At 28.0% G+C, this 21,084-nt stretch overlaps 1 protein-coding gene across 2 annotated transcripts; it reads left to right on the top strand.

Moving 5' to 3' along the window:
* Positions 1–4,248: 4,248 nt before the first annotated feature.
* CycE (cyclin E) lies at positions 4,249–20,570 on the top strand. Of its 2 annotated transcripts, XM_065501880.1 has the most exons (5): positions 4,249–4,360; positions 8,603–9,041; positions 18,164–19,572; positions 19,789–20,014; positions 20,118–20,570. In XM_065501880.1, exons 1-5 carry the CDS (start codon positions 4,344–4,346, stop codon positions 20,307–20,309), a joined length of 2,283 nt encoding a protein of 760 aa, XP_065357952.1. In that variant the 5' UTR covers positions 4,249–4,343; the 3' UTR covers positions 20,310–20,570. The 2 variants fall into 2 exon arrangements, with proteins under 2 accessions (XP_065357952.1, XP_065357953.1); XM_065501881.1 differs by lacking the exons at positions 4,249–4,360; positions 8,603–9,041 and adding an exon at positions 17,200–17,502 and having other exon boundaries at positions 20,118–20,568.
* The last annotated feature ends 514 nt before the right edge of the window (positions 20,571–21,084 follow it).

Raw genomic sequence — 21,084 nt, 5'->3', positions numbered from 1 at the left:
AGGCTGACGTAGCAGCTTTATGTTTATTATGTATTGTTGTTGTTTTGTCTTTGGGAGACCGGCATAAAACATGTACTGTGGTAAAGTAAACTAAACAATCTCAAAGATACAACATACATATGGATGTATACACTAACTACAATAACTACTACTATCCTTTTAATTTAGTATAAGACATGCCAGAGAACCGGGAGTATAAGGAAAAAAATAAACAAATAGAGAGTTAAAGAGATCTTTTATTAAAACAAAATACAAATTTAGAAATTATTTATTTATTTTGCAGTTACTGTTTTGTTCTTTAGATTATTTTTGTTCTTTTTCTTGTCTCTTTGTTTGAAAATGTTTGTGTTTTAGTTAACATTTACTGTGTTGTATCTCCCTTTCTACTAAGGTTTTCATGAATAAAAATTTCATTGTATTTGCTGTGTTGTTCCTTAATTGCTGTGTAGTGCTGGCTGTGATTTCTTAGAAATTCATTGGAATTTCTAAAATTAAAGTCCTTGAAGTAGCCGTTCGATTTGTGTTTCCTTCTTAAACGAAATAACAATAGCTGGTTAGTAGTTAACAGTTGTTGTTTATTAACTGCCTACAAAACCTATTTACTCGACCTTGAGTGTAATGTAAATGTATGTACTTTTATTTTATTTCTGTTAATCCATTTTTCCACAGTTTTTCCATTGTTTTGTTAATTAAAGTGTTTTTTGGTACATATTTGGAGTTGCACTTATTTAATAGAAAATATGTTGGAAATTTATTGCTTTTATTTTCATACTTTGTCATGTTAAAAGCAATTGACTTTTCAAGAGTATTTTTAAAGGATTTGAGAAGAGTTTTTGGAATAATTATTTTTCAAAAATTTCTAAATTTTGACTCTTGTGGTAATTGCTGTTATTAAGGTTTTAACAAGAAAAATTTTCAAAGAGTAATTTAATATTTTAAGTAAAACTGTCAAATTATAAATGTCTTTGTTCATAGGAATACAATTGTATTAATATTGTTGTTTAAATATTCAAAGCTGGCAAAATATTTATACATATATTCAGTGTTTCTAAATTTGTTAATATTTACATATTTAACTTAGTATAAGGGAAGTCTCATAATCTTTAAAAATAAATGCATTATTTATTGTAGTGTTACCTTATTTTTTTATTAATTCCCAAACCTTGCAATTTGCTTTAATATATTCCCAACTTTTTGACATTTCAAAACATCGTTTTGAATTGACACTTTATTAAATCTGCATTTTTTACAAAGAAATTTTTACAAAAAGTTAATAAGAGCTTTTTACTGAAAAGTACCGTTACCACGACAATTGGATCTCCTTTCCGGAACGACCCGAATCATATTCGGCCAAAGATTGTCATCTCAGCGACAGCTGTACAAACCGAAAACTGTACAAAATAAAAGTACCAAATCTTTTTCTAAAGTAGCATATGCTATTTTATGCAAAAAATACCCAAATAAATTTAGTTTGTAAAAAGTACCAAATTTATTTACAATAAAGTGCCCAGTTCATACTTTCGCAATAAATATGAATACAAGCTAGTAAAATTAAAAAAAAGGACATTTATTGAAATAGCTACTCTGAACTCGGATGATATTTAAAATAAATTTTATGTAATTCATTTTAAATTAATTGTTCCTTAAGTTGCCAATAAAACTTTATAATTTACTGGAAATCCACAAGCCAAGTGTTTTCATTTGTTTTTCAACATTATTTTTTAAGGGTGCTACCAATAAAACAATTAATTTTACTACCTTAATTACAACTAGCGATCAGGGGCATAAGAGCAAAAACGGTTGGAAAATTTAACAACAAAATAGACAGGAAATTATTGTGTTTAACCAAAGGTGTTAAAAAAATTAAATGACATTACGAAAATTATTAAAACATATGGCTCTAAATAAAAAGAAAATTATGCTTTAGACCATAAAAGAAACACGACATAAAGGACTTTAATTTTTAAACATAAAAAAAATTTAAATGAAAAACAATATGCTACTTTTATAAATATTATTAAAGGATTTTAAAAGAAAGTGTATTGATCTATCACCCAGTGGCATCTTTAAGAGGCATATAACATCTTGTAATAGTAGTTTTTATAAAAATTATAACAGCTGCTTGATTATTCACCTGCCCGCAGCATACGTTTGTGTTTTTTCATTCTTATATATGAGCTAGAACTATTAAAATGGACATGTAAAACTAACAGGTGGATATTAGTATTAGAAATTCGAATTCAATTCCTTAAAAACGTTTACATTTTCCTGTTGCACAAAATGCTGGCTACAATTTTCCTTTAAAATTTTGTTAAAAACAAGTGTTTTTTTATATTTTGGCCGTTATTTTATGTTTCCTTACCAACTACTGCTGTCAGTCTTAATTAGGTTTTAGTTTTTGTAAAAATATAAAAACGGAAATCATTAAATGTGTTAACTTACAAACTAACAATTGCATCATTGCCAGCGGCAATGCAAACATACAATAAATAATTTGTCTTATCTATTATTTTGGTAGTTAAAGAAAATAATATTTACCAGTATTTTTCACACAATTATAAAATTTCTTAAAATTTCAAATAAAACAAAATCAAACACAAAATTTATTTGTTTACCCAACTAGAAATCAGATATTTTAAGCATTAACTACAACAAGGATGCATTAAGGATCATTACAATAAATTTGTTTAGTTTTTTAAATGTAACTCCAGCAACAACTGACCACATGCATAGATATAACGACGTTATCGATGTTTTAACATGTGTTTGATGTTTATGCGTACACAATTGACGAGTATTTAGATTTTATTTTCATGACAAATATATGTGTAACTCCTACTTACAGGGATATGTGTGTAATGTATATATAATATAACCCCAATATGGGAACTATTTTTTATCTTACACTAATATAATGTTGAAAGAAATATTAATTCTTTTGTTATGCAAATGAGTTTCCACTTATGAAATGTATATTTTTCCTTAGTTAGGTTTTATTTTTGTAATGTAAACATGTTTCAATTGCTACTCATCCTTTTACTCTAATCTAATGTTTTAAATTTGAGTTTGAAATTTTGTTAAAAATGGTGTTAAACCCTCATAAATGAATTCAATGTGGTGGGAAATCTATTAAATATTGAATCTGTATGTTTGTGTTAAAAAAAAGAATACTGGTGTATTATTTACCTAAAATGTACATTTAAACCGTATTTATCTTTAATCATGTTTCTTGAATCAATTTGTTTTCGTATATAAAGAAATATAGCAGTATTTTATTGTTAAATTGTGTCCTATATTGTTATATACGTTAGAAACTACTTCAAAATCTCTAATTATATAAAAAAAATCATTTTTGTTAGTGGAAATTCCATCCAAATATAATTTTCTTTGCAAAATATTCCAAAAAACGTATTTTTAAGGGCAACTTTTATCCAAAATTTTAAACTGAAATGGAAGCATTTTGTTTATGTATAGAAAATTTCAATAATTTTTACTATTGTCAACAGCTCTTTTTATTTAAAAGAGTTATTTTTTTCTTTAATTTTTACCTTCTTTGTATAAGAAATTAATGGATTACATTGAGTCGTAATTCAAATAGCAGCCTTACCAAAAATTAAGCTTTTTAAAAAATACTTTTTTAAACAAATTATTATTTTCTGAAGATTTACACTTATTCATATTAAACTTTCTCAAAAATGCATATTTTTTTACGGTAGTTTTTTTTAGACCCTTTTACTTAGAATTCTTTAACCTTAGTTCCATTATAAAGAAATTTCTTAAATTTAAACACATTTTAACCGCCGTTTTAGTCCCTTTTACTGTTAATTCTTATTTTAAACAAATGTGAAGAATCTTATTTAAGTAAACAAAAGAAATGTTCCCTGCCAGCTTTATTTTATTTCGCAACACTATAGTTTTCTACTTGGCTTAAACTGATCTCCCATTGAGCAACCAAGTGACAATTAATAGGAAGTATGTATCGCCAAAAATTATCAAAATATCTTTTGTTTTAAACATCTTTTATTTAGTTTCTCAATTGCAAAACTAGACAATATGAATTATCAGAAAGGTTGTATTAAGATCGTATTTTGATTTAGATATCCTTTAAACTCATGTTTTATATTATATGTCGCCAAACTTTTTAAAAATGTGGTCCTTGGCCCCCATCATTTTTGTTTGTTAATATTATAAGATTTTTTTAAATTTTATAATTTTCTAATTTATTTATTTTTTTTTTTGTTTCTTTTTAGTTATTTATAATATTTTTTGTCATACAATTGGTTCTATTTTTAAAGAAAATTTAAATTCATCATACAAAGACGGCTGTTTTAGGCCGTTTCATTATGGATTTCTATAAAAGGTGAGTTGTTTTCCTTCTATAACTTTATTTCTATCTTCTATTAATTTCTAATAATCCCCTGAGAATTTATCTACTAAAAAATATCCTTCTGCATTTGTCCTTCTTACATTTGGTCTAATATTCAGCTTTTTAATGATGATTATCCAAATTTCTTATAATTACCTTTTGTTTTGTTCTGCTTGGACAATTTTTCTTTACTTTATACATATTTTTTTTAATGTGGTAAGCAGTAGTCAACAGATAATCTATTTTTTTTTTCATCAAACTATTATTATGGTGACCCAAGTAAAAACATTAAATGTGGTTGACAAAAAATGTAATATGACTGACTGACTTCCTTTTTTGTTAGTTGAGGTAGTTGAAACGGAAGAAGCTAAAAAGTATCCCCTAAAATAAGTATTTATTTCTCACACACATTTCATTTTTTTAAAATTACTTTAATTTGCAAAAAAAATATAACGATTTTTCAAATATGTTGTAAGGTAATTTTCCATATCCTAGTTTTTTTTGAAATTCCTTTATGCTTTTCCTTTTTTTTTTGGTTTTTGTAGGTTATTTTAAAACTAGTAATTATTGTTTTAGGTATTTGATCAAATATGTTGTTTATTATTATGGCTGTAATCATTTTAAATGCCTTTACACATATTTCATATTTTTATGGAAAGTGTTGTTCAATGGTTATTTGAAATCACCCCCTCCTCCCTATTGTTATAGAGCATACTAAAGTGTCATTTATTTGTCCTCACCCGTAGCTTGATTATTTCATCATATTTTTGTTAACCCTGTCACATATGACATTAAAACACTGTTTTTTTTATATAAATTACTTGGTCAGTGCGGTTTTTTAAAGCACTTATCCTTGTTGACCCATCTTTATTCCCAAACTACATACAAATAGTGACTCCTGTCAGTTGGTTGTTTAATTTTGCCAATGACATTTAAAATGCATGTTCATATTGCAGTTATTGCATTATCATTGTAATTATTGTTATCAAATTAATTGAAGTTAATTCATTTTTGTTCCTACTTTTTTATTTAAAAAAAACGACACCCTCTCTGTGTTTTTTTTTTAAATGGTAATTGTTAGAACACACGTTTTTGAGGTAAAATAGCTTAAGTATGTTAGTTTATTTAAGGTTAGAAAATTGCTAGAATTTGAAGTTATTAACATAAAAAAACGCAATTCAAAACTTTTCTAGAGTTTGACGATAATTTAAGTCTGCATTAAAAGGCTAATTATTTTAACACACGTTCCAGTTTTGAGGTTTTAGTTTTTTTTTTAATTTTAAATTATTAAAAAGAAACATAAGCAGAGAAGGAAAAAATAATTGGATTGCTTGTAAAACTTTGAAAAAGTAAACCAAAAATTAAAAATTTAAATAGTGCCATATTACATTATTGCAGCAATTCGAAATGTATTTGTTCCAACACTCGTTCTAGTTTTGAGGTTAATTTTTTAAGGTTAGAATTTTGGTAAAATTTGAAATATAACCAAAACAGCATTATTACTTTAAACACTTAAAAAAGAAAGCCAATTTATTAAAACAACTAAATTTAAACTTATTTACCAAACATTATTCTTGCAACCATTAAAAACTTGTAAATGTCTTTTATTAAAGAAACATTTAAATTTATTTACAACATCTGATTTAAAAAGTAATATAAGAATTCCTGTCCTTTCCTTTATTTGCATTTTCCTTAGAAGACAATAAATATTAAATTTGTTTGGACACTCTTAAAAAAATATTCTCAATATAATATTTTTCATACAACAAATGCATCACATAATAATTCTTTGAAATATTTAAAATATTAATATTTGTTGAATCATTTCTACACTAAACAAAAGCATTACTTTTCTGCTACCTTTATTTGGTTTTGATTCCTCTAACAATAAACTACTACAAAGACAAAACACCCATAGAGCCAACAAGTACCAAACAAAAAGCAAGGACCACCAAATATTAATAAATCTTTTGTTTTAATAATCTTTATTTCGTTTCTCACACAATTTTTTTTTTTTTTTTTGTTAAAAATTGCAAAATATTAAACAATCATTTTTTTATGTTTGAAAAGTCAATATGAATTGTTAAACTAAAGATTTTAGTTATGTATTTTTAATACCTTATTTTATTGTCTTACAAAATGTTAAGATTTGGTCTTCTTTTCACAACATTCCTAGTAGGTTTTTTGGTTTTATTTTCCTGCTATTGTTAATTATTTCCTGTCATCCTGTTCTCATCCATTTAGAGATTTTGTTTTTCTTTTATTATTATGTATTGTTTATGCATTTTACTTTATTGTGTATAAAATAGAATCTATGTGGGAAGATGACTTGCCAATAGTTGAATATTGTTAAAGGTTTTTCTTTTTTTTTCTTAAAAGGTTTTTCGGTTTTAGTTGGAAAATGTCAAATGTTTGTGCGATAATTAAAGAAGATTGATTGCAATGTTTTTTTTAAATACATTTACATACTGATCTGCCAATATATCTGAAAATTGTTCTTCCAAAACTAGTTTTCACTAAAAACAAAAAACAAATTTAGTTTTTATAACAACCGCTCATACCTATATTCGAATAAATGTTCTTACTGTTATTAGTTCCATATAAATTTAGATCTCCCTAAAATATTATTACCAAAAATATTCGTAATACTTTATTGAATTCTCCGAAACCTTATAACAAATTACATTTTCCACCTGTTGACACAAATTACACCTTCAAACATAATTTATAAGGTCCAGCTGTAACCTTATCATCTTATTCTAATAAAAGCATACAACTACTTGATTAAAAATTCATAATTCTTGTAACATTTTTTAAATAAACTAAAAACTATGTTATACAAATTGATAATTATCCTTAACAGAATCCTTTTTCCCAGGAAATGATTTAAAAAACACTTTTACTTTTCTTTTGTCTGCATTGTTTTGTAAGAGCCCTATATAAACTCACACAATTTTTAAATCTTTTGTTTTAATTTACGATTTATTTTTCCTAAAAAACCAAGTATTAATCTATTGATACTGCCGCCTAAAAAAGGAGGCATACAATTTCATTGATAACAAATTTCTCCTAGCGTTGCTCTCACTCTAAAATGTCCTCTATAAAACCTTGATTTATGTATATTTCTCAATATTGTTATTGAAACTCCTTTTTGGTAGATTTTATAAAATTTTTCTAAGGATTTTTGTTTGTTTTTTATGTGAAAATAATATTTTTGTTACCAAATGTTTATGTTAACAAAAAAAAAAACTATAACACAAATTAAGCAACAAGATTTTCTTTTAAGGGTTGCAATTTCTTTAAACACTGAAGATTTGTGTCTGCATACCGTTAAAGGAATTGTTGAATTTTAGTTTATGTATTTTTTATTTTCCCTGTAATTTAGTACGTGATTATAAATTTGTGATCTTCATGATTAACCTTTAAGTTTTTTTTTTTTATTTCTGAAATGCACAAATTTGATTTATATAAAAAACACAATAACACCCCTTTTCTTGCTGTTTACTCTCAAATGTAAAAATCCTTTATAATAGTTCTTTAGGATTTGTTCGTTTCATTATTTCACTGCAGCCGGCCCTTTTTCAACGGCTTTTTAATAAATCTAAGATGTTTAATAAATGTAGAAAGAAACCCTTTAAGTGTGTAAGTATATGAGTTAAGGGTTAAAAAGGGAATCATCAGCTTCTGATTGTTTTTCTTTTTCTCCCCATTCCCTTACACATTTAACCTATTCATTAAAAAAATATTGCAAAAATTGTTTTCTTTTTAAGATTTCTCAAATACAATAATAAAAAAAATTCGCATGTACTTAAAGAAATTCGTTATGCAGCCGAAAAGGCTTTCTTTCTCATTGGGTAACTCAAGTATTGTTTATATGAAAATAAAGAAATGCAAATTTTACTGCAATTTAATACAATTACTTAATTTGCTTAAGTAGCAAGCAAAGGGAAAACCCTCTCTTAGCATTTAAATTGATTTTCATATGCTACATTTCCGGGATATGGAAATAATTGTAGATATTTAACAATAACGCCTTTATCTTTACAACACCATCAACATTTCTTCAAACATGAAAACAATGTCTCTTCCTTTATGTGTCTGCCTTGCCCCTATCCTAACAATTTGAATGTATCAATTTTCTCAAATATTTTAGAATTTGCAATTATATATTGAAAATAGTTTGGAACATGTTTTAAATTTCATATTTTTCCTTTTGTTTTTTTTTGTTGTTTACAGCCGCAACAGTAACAGTACCAGCAGCCAACATAGTAACAGCAATAGCAGTTTTAAATCCCATGCCTCCTCAAGTAATAACGGTGCTTCCTACAATTTAGAATATTGTACCTCATCATCATCACTGTCACCTTTTGGTACAAGAACAAATCTTTCATCTATTGCCTCCTGTCCATCTTCATCTGCCAAAACAATTGTTAATGTGGGTTTAGAGGAAGTCATTCTATCCATTTCAAATAGCAGCAGTGCCTCACACATCTCAGCCTCATCGTCGTGTTCCTCATCGCTAACGCTTGGTAAATTATCAAATAATATGTGTTCTTCTAGTCGTAACAGTACAACAGCAGCAGCGGCATCATCATCAGCAACAGTAGCAGCCATCGTAGCAACATCAGCCGGCACCAAACGTAAACGTTGTATATCCACAAGTTTAGACGATAGGGTAAGTGAAATCATCCTCACATATTTTCTTTATAATCTTATGATGAGAAAATATTTTATTTTTTTCAAATCTTATCCTTCATTAACTTTTTTTGTGTAGAACAAAAAACTGTTTAAAACAAAGATAGAAACAAGAAAAATTGCATCATTTCCTGTATTGGGAAATATTTTGTAGAAAACTTTTTTGTAACGGAAATCTAATGATTTCTTTAATGCGAGTGCAATATTTTCAGGGATGTTCCACCTTAAATAGAGGTGAAAATATTCCTTAACATTTGTTTATAATGAAAAAAAATGGATTTTTTGCATAATTTTTTTTAAAAAGGTTGAGGTTTTAAAACTGCCCATACATGGGGTTCTAACGCCAGCTGGGGCAGCACAATCACCAAAACAATTTAAAATTATAAATTAAAATCACAAACTGGGTGGTCAATGTTGAAATCAACTTCCCAAAGCCCTAAATAACTTACATAATTAATACATCAATATATCCGCTATAGTCCTGGATCAGTTACTATTTAAATTCGGAAAATCGGCGCACAAATTGTTGAGATATAAGCAAAAAACCACGACTACCTCGATTTTTATATATATCTGGATTACTAAGACATCAACATAGACAATATGGATAGCTATATAGAAATTTCAAGGAGCTTTCCAATGCCGTATAAAACGCTAATAAAATTAGATCAAAATCGTGGGGAAATATTTTTTAACCCGATTTTTGTTTCACCAAATTTTTTTTTTACAAAACTATTTTTTTCTTCCAACATTTTTTCGAATATATCTCTTTGTACTCTTTGTACTTGTAAACTGATAGTTGATAAAACATGTTCTCAATATTATTGAATTGATTTTATTTTTTTTAATTTCGTATAAAAAGTTTTTAAATTTACCCCCTGCTCTTGTCTGTATGAACACAAGTTTGTACATCCCAGTAATTTTTCTATAATTTTGTCAATACTTGTTTCTTAATGAATATGCAAAAAAATTGAAAAGAAGAATACACAAAAATTAGCATAAATTCATTATCCCGTATGGTAACATCCTAGACATATGGCTGTTTGGAAAAAAGAACGTTACTTTTTTCTGTTACTGGCAAGTTTGTCTTAAATATAAAACCAACACACATCTTGCTATCCTTGCAACAACTACAACATACATGCTTCCCCTTAACCCTGAGGTTACCTTAACAAACATGCAATTTCTCATCAGAAAGAAGAATACACAAATGTCGTTATATTTTGAATATATAATTAGATAATGTCTTAAAAAACAAACTTGTTATTTTCTACAAAGCTGCTGCTGCTACTGCCAATAGTTAAGGGTCCCAAAAAAGGACATTTGTTTGTTGGTGAATCTATTACTAATAGTAAAATGTCTTCCGTTTTTTTTTTTGGTATAGCTATAATTTAAATTGAACACAAAACCCCAGATCATAACACGCAAGATAACACCATATTATTAAAATGATCGTCTGGCTGCCTGGTGCTTCTATTTTTGTTTGTTCTTTAAACATTTGCCGATCGTAACATTTTCTTAGACAATATGTCAACCACCTTCTTTATAACTATTTCTTTATACATATAACAATATTTTTTTATTGTTAAGTTGTTATTAAACTAAAACTTTAACTTCCTTATAGGTATGTATGTCAGACCATCTTCATTTGTGCATTTGTCTTTTAAGGATAAATGCTTATTGCTGTTTACTACTTTTCCTACATATTGTTATTATCTTTGGATCTCTCTAACTATTGTGGCACGTTCGTGCATATTTTAAAATTTACATTTACATAAAAAATAAATTTTGTGTAAATATTAACACACAAAAAATAGTTTAGTATTTTATTGTTATACATAAAAATAACCTAATTGTTTTTGTTATTTGAATATTTCTGGTTTTTTCCCTTTTTTTAATACCGAAAATTCCCTGTTAAATATCCTGGCTATAAAGTTTTGTATTTACTTATGTACTGTTTTTTTTTGTATAACGTCTGCTGTTTAGTTTCTTTTGTAAATATTTCTTGTCATTTTCTTTTAACGTCTGTCTGCTTAAGAAAAATGTCAAAACTAACAAACAATCAAACAACCCTCTCTTTTACTCTCTTACTATGTTCAAATACAAATATACAAACTTATATTTGTCCTCCGTCAAGGTGTTCACGCATGCGTAACTATTTTTTACTTGGTACTTTTTTTACTGCTTTATAATAGTTAGTACTAGCTTTATGTTTATGTCCTTTTTTTAAGGAAATTGCATTACTTGCTTATCGATGTGTGTGTGTGTTGTTGCATACCTTTACTTTGTTGTTGTTCATATTTCTTACGTTATCAACAAATGTGTTGATTTGCACCCCATTGCTTTTAAGTATTGAGTCCTTTGATGTGTTTTTTTATATTTGAATTGGTATGTGTGTGTGTGTAAGGGTATGCGAAATGTTTGTGTTTTAGTTTGGAACTAACCTAAAAATTCCTTTGCATATTTCTGTGGCATGTTTGTTTGGTTTTTTTTTAAGGAAATACTCATAATTTTTTTAAATTTATTACTTTTAGTGCCAAAATACGCTGCAAATTATCTTGATAAAATATGAAATTCCTTGTGCAACAGATTTTTGTATGTCTAAGATCTAGTTTCTGAGATAAAGATAATCTAAATTCTTCATTTAAACCTAGATTAAACTAAATATTGTGTTTCTCACTTTTACTATATACGTCGGTTTTACAATCATTGTCGGTTTTGGTTTTGAAAACGACAAAATGGTTGGTACATTTTACTTATGAAATACAATATAATTTTTTGTTTAATCGATAAAGAATTTAATTTTAGATCGAATATAAAACCGTTAACTTTCGATTTCACGAGACCAATATGTACTCTTTCTGTCGTTTTCAAAACCTATTCCGACAACGATTGAATTCTATTACAACCCCGATAATTTATATGAAAAATTTTGAGGAATGCACATGTGATTTGACAAATAGATTATCTTTATCCCAGAAACTAGCTCTAAAACTGATTTTTGGTTATGTTTTTTATACCCTTCACCTTCATTCCGTTTGTAATTTCCACAATATAATTTTCCGACCCTATAAAGTATATATATTCTGGATCCTTATAGATAGCGGAGCCATGTCTGTCTGTTTTCAATCAATTTTCTGAAGACCCCAGATATCTTCGGAATCCAAATCTTCAATAATTCTGTCAGATATGCTTTCGACAATTTTCCTATTTAAAATCAGAAAAATCGGTCCACAAATGGCTGAGATATGAGGAAAAAACCAGGACAACCTCGATTTTTGACCTATATCTGGATTACTAAGTCATCAATATAGACAATATGGATATATAATGATAGATATTTCAAAGAACTTTGCAACGACGTATATAAGACTATAGTAAGTTGGACCTACAATGGGTCAAAAACGGAAAAAATATTTTTAAAAAAAACCAAAATTTTTTATTTAAATTTAAAAAAAATTTAAAATAACAATTGGAATGAAAAAAAAACAACTTTGGGAAAAAAAATATTTTGTTTACCTAAAAATATTTAAAATTTGTATTTTGAAGTATAAAGATTCGGCACAGCCGAATATAGCTCTCTTACTTGTTTTTAATCATTTTTATACAGTTTTTTAAGGATAAGTAATTGAAAATATTTGAGATCTTTCTTTCCTTCCGAAATCTTAGGTTTATTTCCAATAATGATTGGCTAGGTGGTCTGTATGCCCCAAGGGGAGGAGTAAGTAAAAACCTGCTAATTATTCCTCTTTTAAAAACCTCTTTAAAACAGCATCTAACTATACGTTCGCACTAGCATCTGTTTCACACAATGAGCAGTCTTGGTGGTCTATAGGAGCTCAATGGAAGGATTTCTAAAAAACCAAAACCATTTGATTTGAAGTCTAAGAATTTAATTTGAGCAACAAGCCCAACAATTTTCTCACTTCTAGTTTATTATAAAAAACTAATTTCAACATTACCTTGGCTTATTTAAAAGACAAAGGCTTGACATTTTAATGGAGTCAGGATTTTCAATATGGCTTTAAATTGAACTAGTTTCGATAAACAATTGTAGCAAAGATTAATAAAAACTGTTGATTTTTCCCTACAAAAACTTGTATACATACATATATTTTTAATAGATAACAAAAGTAACAATTGATTTCCTAGAAACCAACTTAAAATTGGTTCTAACATTATTGACAAACAAAATTTGTTACTTACCTTAAAAAATAAACAATTGAGTTTAGTTTTACTTCTTTTTTTATCAATTAAACCTACACATCTTGTCGATAATAAAAAGGAACAAAAAAATTATAAGAAAATAAAATACCCCACAAACGAAACGGCAGTTGCAATAATCACTAGAGAATAAAGCCTGGCTGGTAGTTGAAAAAAGAAGCGCATGCGTCCAATGTTAGTAAAAATATTTTGTAGTTTACACCTGGAAGAAGAGCTCAAGATATATGGAAGTAACAACAAAAGAAATTTCGAATGCTTTTTAATTTTATTGTATGTATTTTTTTTTCTTTTCTTACGACAATATTTCAAATGCATTAACCACCACCAACAGCCAACACTAATAGCAACAAACACACATTGTTTAAGGAAAGAAAAAGTGTAATCGTAATCATAGTAGTAGAAAAAATAAATGTAAAGGTGTCCTGTGACTTGCGACGCTTATGCAATAAAACAAGGAGGAAACTACATTGTGGAATACATTAGCAAAGGTTTTCTTTTAAAGGAATTCTTCAAACAAAAAAAAAAGGACACAATAATAACAATAACAAGAACATTTTTAAAGATTTTCTAACGCTTGCTGTATGGCTTATCTATATTTATTATAAAGAAACAAAAACCTAAGAAAATTTCAATCATCTGCCCAAATTTTTTTTTTATTTTTGCCATATAAATTTTATTGACAAAAATGATAAGGATAATAAAGTTAATTGAATGGCTACAAGTCGGACAAACTTCTTGTATATTAGTTATTGTTTTAAGTATTTATAGTTTCTTTATATCCTTTCAAATTAGTTAAGCTCTTTAGGTTATTTAAAAATTTAACTAATTGTGATATCCAACATATGTTATCTCTTGTCTTTCTTGTTTTGTAGTCTTCTAACATATCATCTTTAATTTTTCTCGCCTAAATGCTCTTTTTAGTTTAGTTACTTACTTTTACATACTTTTTAAATCAGCCGTTTAAACTGAAGATAATATTTCGGGATATTTACTTAAAATGTGAATATCCCGACATATTGAAATGTTAAGCATAATTGCAAAATATTTTAATAACCATTGCTGCATGTTGAGTAGAGTGTGGCTTCTTGAAAGATAGCAATCTCCTATAAACAATTTGTATGTTTGTCTATTGGGTAAATAGAAATTAAAAAAGACAGATGTGTACTTAGTACAATGGAATCTTAAGTAAACCACCTAAGGAGTTTAAAAGGAGATTTGAAAAACAAATAAATGCATATGTGAAGTAGAGGTAGACGTATTATTGGTTAGTTTACAAAAATGTAGTTAACTGCATGTATTGGTTATATTAAATTTAAACAAATCAAAATGTTTTTTTTATAGGAAATTTCCAAAGATCTTTTTCAGCATGGGATTCTAAATATTTTTATAAAAAATCATTATTTTGCCTAAGAAATTTTGCAAAAAAAAATATTTTAGTTGAAAATGTTTAAAGCTAAGTAAAATTTCAAAAAATCTCTTACAAACATGAATATACTCTTTTCTAAATGAAATTTTAGGATTAGGGACATAAGGTCCCCTGAGGTCCCCAAGTACTTTAAATAAGGAAACCTATTTCTATCATAATTGCATTAGATTGATTTGTCTACCTAAGAGGAAAGTTTACAAATGTTTATTAGTTTAAATGGGGATCCCAGTATAAAACAGGTCCCCTTTATAAAAAAGGACCCCCGGATTCTCCATATACATTCAATAATGAAACATTTTTCTATTATAATTACTTGTGATTGATTTGTCTATATAAGAGAAACGTTTACAAATGTTTATTAGGCATAAATGTGGATTCCGGTTCATAAGATGTCCCCGAGTTCCCCATGAACATTCAGTAAAGAAACATATTTCTATCGCAATTACATTTGATTGATTTCTTGGATTTGAGTTTAATTAGTCTATTTGCTTATTTTGTTTCCATTTTTTAAAGCTATAGCTCTAATAAAAATTATATTTTCAAGATTTATTAATCATCAAAGATTATCTTTGCTACCGAGGTCCCCATGTATTTAATAATAAAATCTAAAAGGTGCAGAATAGGTCCCCTTGTTCGATTTCAATGCAGTTTACATTCATGTTAGTCTGCTAGTAGATTTTGTTTCGAATAATAAAAGCTATTTTGCTCTATGGAAAATAATATTGAAAAGACATAAATATTTTAAATATTAATTCAAAATGTTGAAATTTATACACATCTTAGTTGTAATACGAGTATTTTTTATTGCCACTTAAACATTTCAATTGAAAAAATTCTGCTCATAAAATTACATTTGATTGATTTTATTTTCCATTTCAAAAACTTTTCCCAAATGTTTATCACTGACCAACGGTCACAAAGTTCAGCTGTTTATTTGTTTTTCCAAAGAAAATTTTCTTCTTGAACTTTTCATTATACTTGCTGCAAACAAATGATTTATTGTCGTTCTTTATAATCTCATTGAGCCTCCATATAAACCAAAGACATTTCGTATATTGCCGTTTGTAATTCAGCAAAAACATCTGCTTTTTTGGCCAGCTTCCTTTCTAATTAAACAATTTACAATAAAATTCCAATAGATACTTCATCATTTTTACGATGCTTTAATTTTAATGAACTGTGACATTTTCCTTTAACAAAACAAAAAAAAGAAGAAAAGCCAGATCTTTTGCTTTAAAAGAAATTTAGATTTTAAGAATAAGAATTTGAATGAGAAGAAGGCTGGATACAAATCAAATTTGTTATGCTTTTCTTAAGCCTTAAAAAGTCGAAATAAAAATTTTAAATGTTGCAGATTTCAAAAAAAGAAATGAAAAAAAAACTAGCCTTAAAACTGAATAATTGTTGTTGATAAGATCTAAATTTTATTGAAAATATTAAGGGATGCTTTTCAATAACTAAACTTGCAAGATGTTTAAAAATGACTTTAATAATTGTAGCAGTTTGTAAAGTTGTGCAGTTTTTTTGCGGGAAATTTTAAATGACTATTTAATATTGATTTATGAGAATCTTCCAAGTGATGATTTGTTTTCTTAAGTGACCTTTTTAAACTTAAAAACCAAGATTTTTATAAAACTGAATACCTATGTACTGCATTATTTAGTTTCAGCAATTGCATCATGTTTATCTTTAACATAAAACTACAATAGCATCATAAGGTATAAATGGAAATTGTCTAACTTAAAGGAATCTATGTTCCTTAATACAGAGTTGTGTACCTACCTGGGTTGACAATAATCTTCATTTTATTTTTTTTTTTGCTAAAGGATCAAAATTATCCACTGAGATTTGTTTGTTGTTGTTGCTCTTAGTTCATTATGAATATGTATTTTCTTTGGATTTTACTATTGTTAAATATCTATAGATGCTTCCACATACATTTGTATTTTGTTTTTGCATTTACTTACTTAAAAAGGATCTTTAAGGTTTCAATTGTTTCGTTTCTTTTGCACTGACCTTCGTTAAAACCGTTTTCAAAATTTTAAGGGTAAGAAAGCAATAAAACAGATCCTGGTGATCTCAACTTCTAACGAGTAGATCTCACACACACTCACTCACACACTGAAACAATTATAAACAAAGACAGACTATATAGTAGATATCTCGAATGCAAGTAAGAATGAAAGAAATGTAGAAAAAAATCAACCCTCAAATATTCGTTACTTTTTGAGGACATGCATGAATTCTTTAACATTTCATATTCAGTTCCACTAGGAAAGTCAATGCGACAACACACGCAAACGCATTAAATATTTCGAAAAAAGTACAAAAAACAAGATCTCTAATTAAAATTCCAAAACATAAAAGAAAATTTAAAAAATTATTTAATATATTTAAATAAAAAAAGTAAACCAAAAAATTTCTAACCAAAGACTGTTGTATTTTTACAAAGTTAAAGTGCAATATTTAATTAAACAAAAAAAAATTATTTAAAATTGAAAACAAAATTTTTAAAAACACTCTCGCTCTCATTTTTTAAACTCATTCTCTGGTATTATTTAATATTAATTCCACGTGAGTTAAATTCTTAGGAAAAATTTTCAAAGAAAATCTGGTTTTTGATAAAACCGGAAAAGTGTTTGTATATTTCAAAACCAACAACAAGTAAAACAAAACCTTGAAAAAAAAGAAAATCTATTAATAGTGTTTTTCGAACATTAAAGCAGTGGCAGTGAATCAACCATTTTATGTTATTATGAAGTGTGAGCGCAAAAGAAAAGTCATCGAAATGGTAAATGATTTTTGAATTTACTTTATACATACTATAACCCTTATAATTATCATTAATTATAATTTTCCTTTTCCCACTAACGTTTGGAAACAAGTTGTTATTTTGGGAAAAAAGGGGAAAAAGCATTTAAATTTGTATTACTCAAAATGAATGAAATGAAAAATGTATTTTTAAAGCGTGTTGTTGTAGTTAAAAAGGAAGATTAAAGAATGCATACACAAAATTTTTAATATTGAATCTATTTTTATAAAAGGTTTTTCGAAATCTTCTGTATATATTAAATATTCGAATATGTCGGCCAATAGAATTGGAAAAATTATATTTTTAAAAAGAAAATTATAAATTATTCTAAAAAAAAGTTTCGAATATTGGAACAAATTTAGCTTAATATTACTTAAACTTTTTGAGAAAGAATATGTTTAAATTTTAAATGATTAAATTCTGATAAAAACGGACTATTATGAAAACTCCATATTAAATGTTAATAACATTAACCTCCATTTTCACGAAGTCTTGTTATAGACAGTTTTTACTATTTTATAATACTCAAAACTATTAAATGAATATTTTTTTTTACAAAACTCTATATTTTATATAATTTGAAGTTATTTTATAAAATATTAGCCTTATTAAACAATTTGTTTTTCCTTTTAATTTGCAGGACCCCGAATTAGGCTTTGAGCCATCTGCCAAACGTCAACAGCGCTTGCCATCGCTATATCAAAGTGACAATGGCTCTGTGGTCTCCTCCGCCTATCCATCACCTGTTGATGAAATTTTGGCTCAAGAAATCGATACGCGCAGCTCATCGGAATGTCTATCGACCGGTACAGATTTTGAGGTGGTCAATGATGCCATACCCGATAGTCCCAACAGTTTAAGACATGACGATGATTACGTTGAGCACATAATAGAAGATGATGATGATGTTGTTGTAGAACATGAGGTTGTGGTTGAGGATGATGATAGCGACCATATAACAGACGACGATGATGTCGATGATATTATCTCAGCATCACCCTGTTCAACAACCTCTACAAAAATATCACAAATTTACAAACCTGCCGCTAAACCACAAAACCTCTCATCTGATGAGGTGGATAATGCTGGTGTGCATCATGGTGAACGCACCCCTGGACAAAGATTATCTACCGGTAAAACACCAAATTGCAACAAAACATCCGCCTCTCATTTAAACCAACAGCCCAAGGTAAAATCCTTTGATGAGTATTTGAATAGCCATTACGATGACTGTATGACACCGGCTGCTGATCCCGAGCCACCCAGACAATGTCCTCTGCCCGCCCTGTCGTGGGCCAATGCTCAGGATGTCTGGCAATTGATGTGCAAAAAAGATGAGCAGGCCTCCTGCTTAAGAGATTGCAATATGTTGGATCATCATCCCGGACTACAGCCTCGTATGCGCGCCATTCTACTCGATTGGTTAATCGAAGTCTGTGAAGTGTATAAACTACACCGTGAGACCTACTATTTGGCTGTCGACTATTTGGATCGCTACTTGAGTGTCCAGAAGAGTGTACAAAAGACCCACTTACAATTGATAGGCATTACCTGTCTGTTTGTGGCAGCCAAAGTTGAGGAAATCTACCCACCCAAAATTGGCGAATTTGCCTATGTCACCGATGGTGCTTGCCAAGAGAACGATATCTTGCAACATGAAATTTTACTGTTGCAAGCTTTAGAATGGAGTATTAGTCCTGTGACACCCATCGGCTGGTTAGGTGTTTATATGCAATTGAATGTTAATAATCGTACACCAGCATCGTTTCAAGCGTCACAAAGAAATCAAAACATCGACACCAACTCCTGCACCACAATAAATACAAACTCACCAAAACAAAAACAAAAACCTGCCTTTAATAATAATAACAACACCTCAACAATGCCACAAAATTGTGAGGTCGATGATGCTTTCATTTATCCACAATTTTCGGGCTTGGAGTTTGTGCAAACAGCTCAGTTATTGGATTTATGTTCGCTGGATGTTGGCGTTGGCAATTTCCCTTATTCGGTGATTGCAGCAGCGGCTATGTCACACACATTTAATAGGTAAGTTTTCATTCCATTTGTAATTTAAGATTTTTCATTAACGTCTGAAATTTGGAGCGAAATTGGGTCAAAATCGAGAAAAATATAATATTGTTTTCATTAAATGTTTGTTCAACAACTTTTATCTTAACATTTCGTGTTTATTGTATATGTTTTCCTTATTTTCTTTATTTTCAAATTTTTAATTTATTTACCTTTTTGTATGTTTATTTACAGAGAAACTGCTTTACGTTGTTCTGGTTTGGATTGGCTAACAATACAGCCCTGTTCGCGTTGGATGGCACCATTCTTTGAAGTGATATCAGAAGAATCGCATAATTTACATTTATTAGAACAAAATGAGCAAATCACCACTAAATTTGGCTTGGGTCATATATGTCCCAATATTGTGACAGATGATTCTCACATAATACAAACCCACACCACAACAATGACGATGTTTGTAAGTATTTGTTTATATTTTAAATACTTTTTAAATTATATTATTAAAGAATTGAATTTATTTATTAATTTGTTATTATTATTATTTTAATTGTTTCTTTTAGGATCGTGCTTGTCTTATACAAGAACAAATCATGGCTATGGCCACAAAAATCAAACAAGAAGCTTCTCCAGCTACTGGTCTTATGTGTCCCGATGGTTTATTAACACCACCCGCATCTAGTCGCAAACCCATGGGCATTATAGATGAAGATGATGATGATGAAAATCATCAAGATCTTGAAAATACAAATTGAGTTTAGGTTTCAAAACAAACAAACAAAGAAAAGAAGAACAAAAGACTTGGTGTTAAACAAGTAAACTTTAAACACTGCCCCACCCTCAAGAAAACTACTCTCTACGCTATAACCTGCCCCCCTTTAAAAAAGTGTGGTGTCTGCAATTACAGTAAACTCTTTTCTACCGCCCCGCCCCCATCACCCTTACAACAAATACGTTAAGTAAATTTAATTTATCATTAACTTATATCAAAACAATATGCACACTCAAACACACAAAGCCACACACTAATATCTAAAAAACAAAGTAATTATTCTTTTTTTACCTAAGTTTATCTAGTATAAATTATTATTAACCATTTAGTGTTAAAATTATTATTATTTTTAATGTAAAAAGCAAAACAAAAAAAAAACATTACCCATAAACACATACCCCTAAAACACACATAAATAATTCCATATAAAATGATCTTATGTTTAAGACTGTAGTTTATAATTACAAACAAAAAAACAATATCAATCAATTACACTCTTTCGCAACAAAAATTTAAGTTTTTTTAATTTTGCAGGAGTATTTAAACATTCATTTTTAAAATATCATTTAGCTAAATTTGTTTTTTTCTTCTTTGAAAATGTATTAATTTTTAATGTATATAGCCAGTATATAGAACTCAAATCTAAAAATCTTAAAATTTATTTAATTTAAACTTTCAATTTACTGACCTTAGTTGAAATTTTTTTTATAATGTTTTTCTTTTCTAAAAGTAGACTTTTAAATTTTAATTTTAATGTC

The sequence above is a fragment of the Calliphora vicina genome, chromosome 2, assembly GCF_958450345.1.
Source record: "Calliphora vicina chromosome 2, idCalVici1.1, whole genome shotgun sequence".
Classification (NCBI taxonomy): Eukaryota; Metazoa; Arthropoda; class Insecta; order Diptera; family Calliphoridae; genus Calliphora; species Calliphora vicina.
This window is presented reverse-complemented; position numbering and strand designations above follow the sequence as displayed.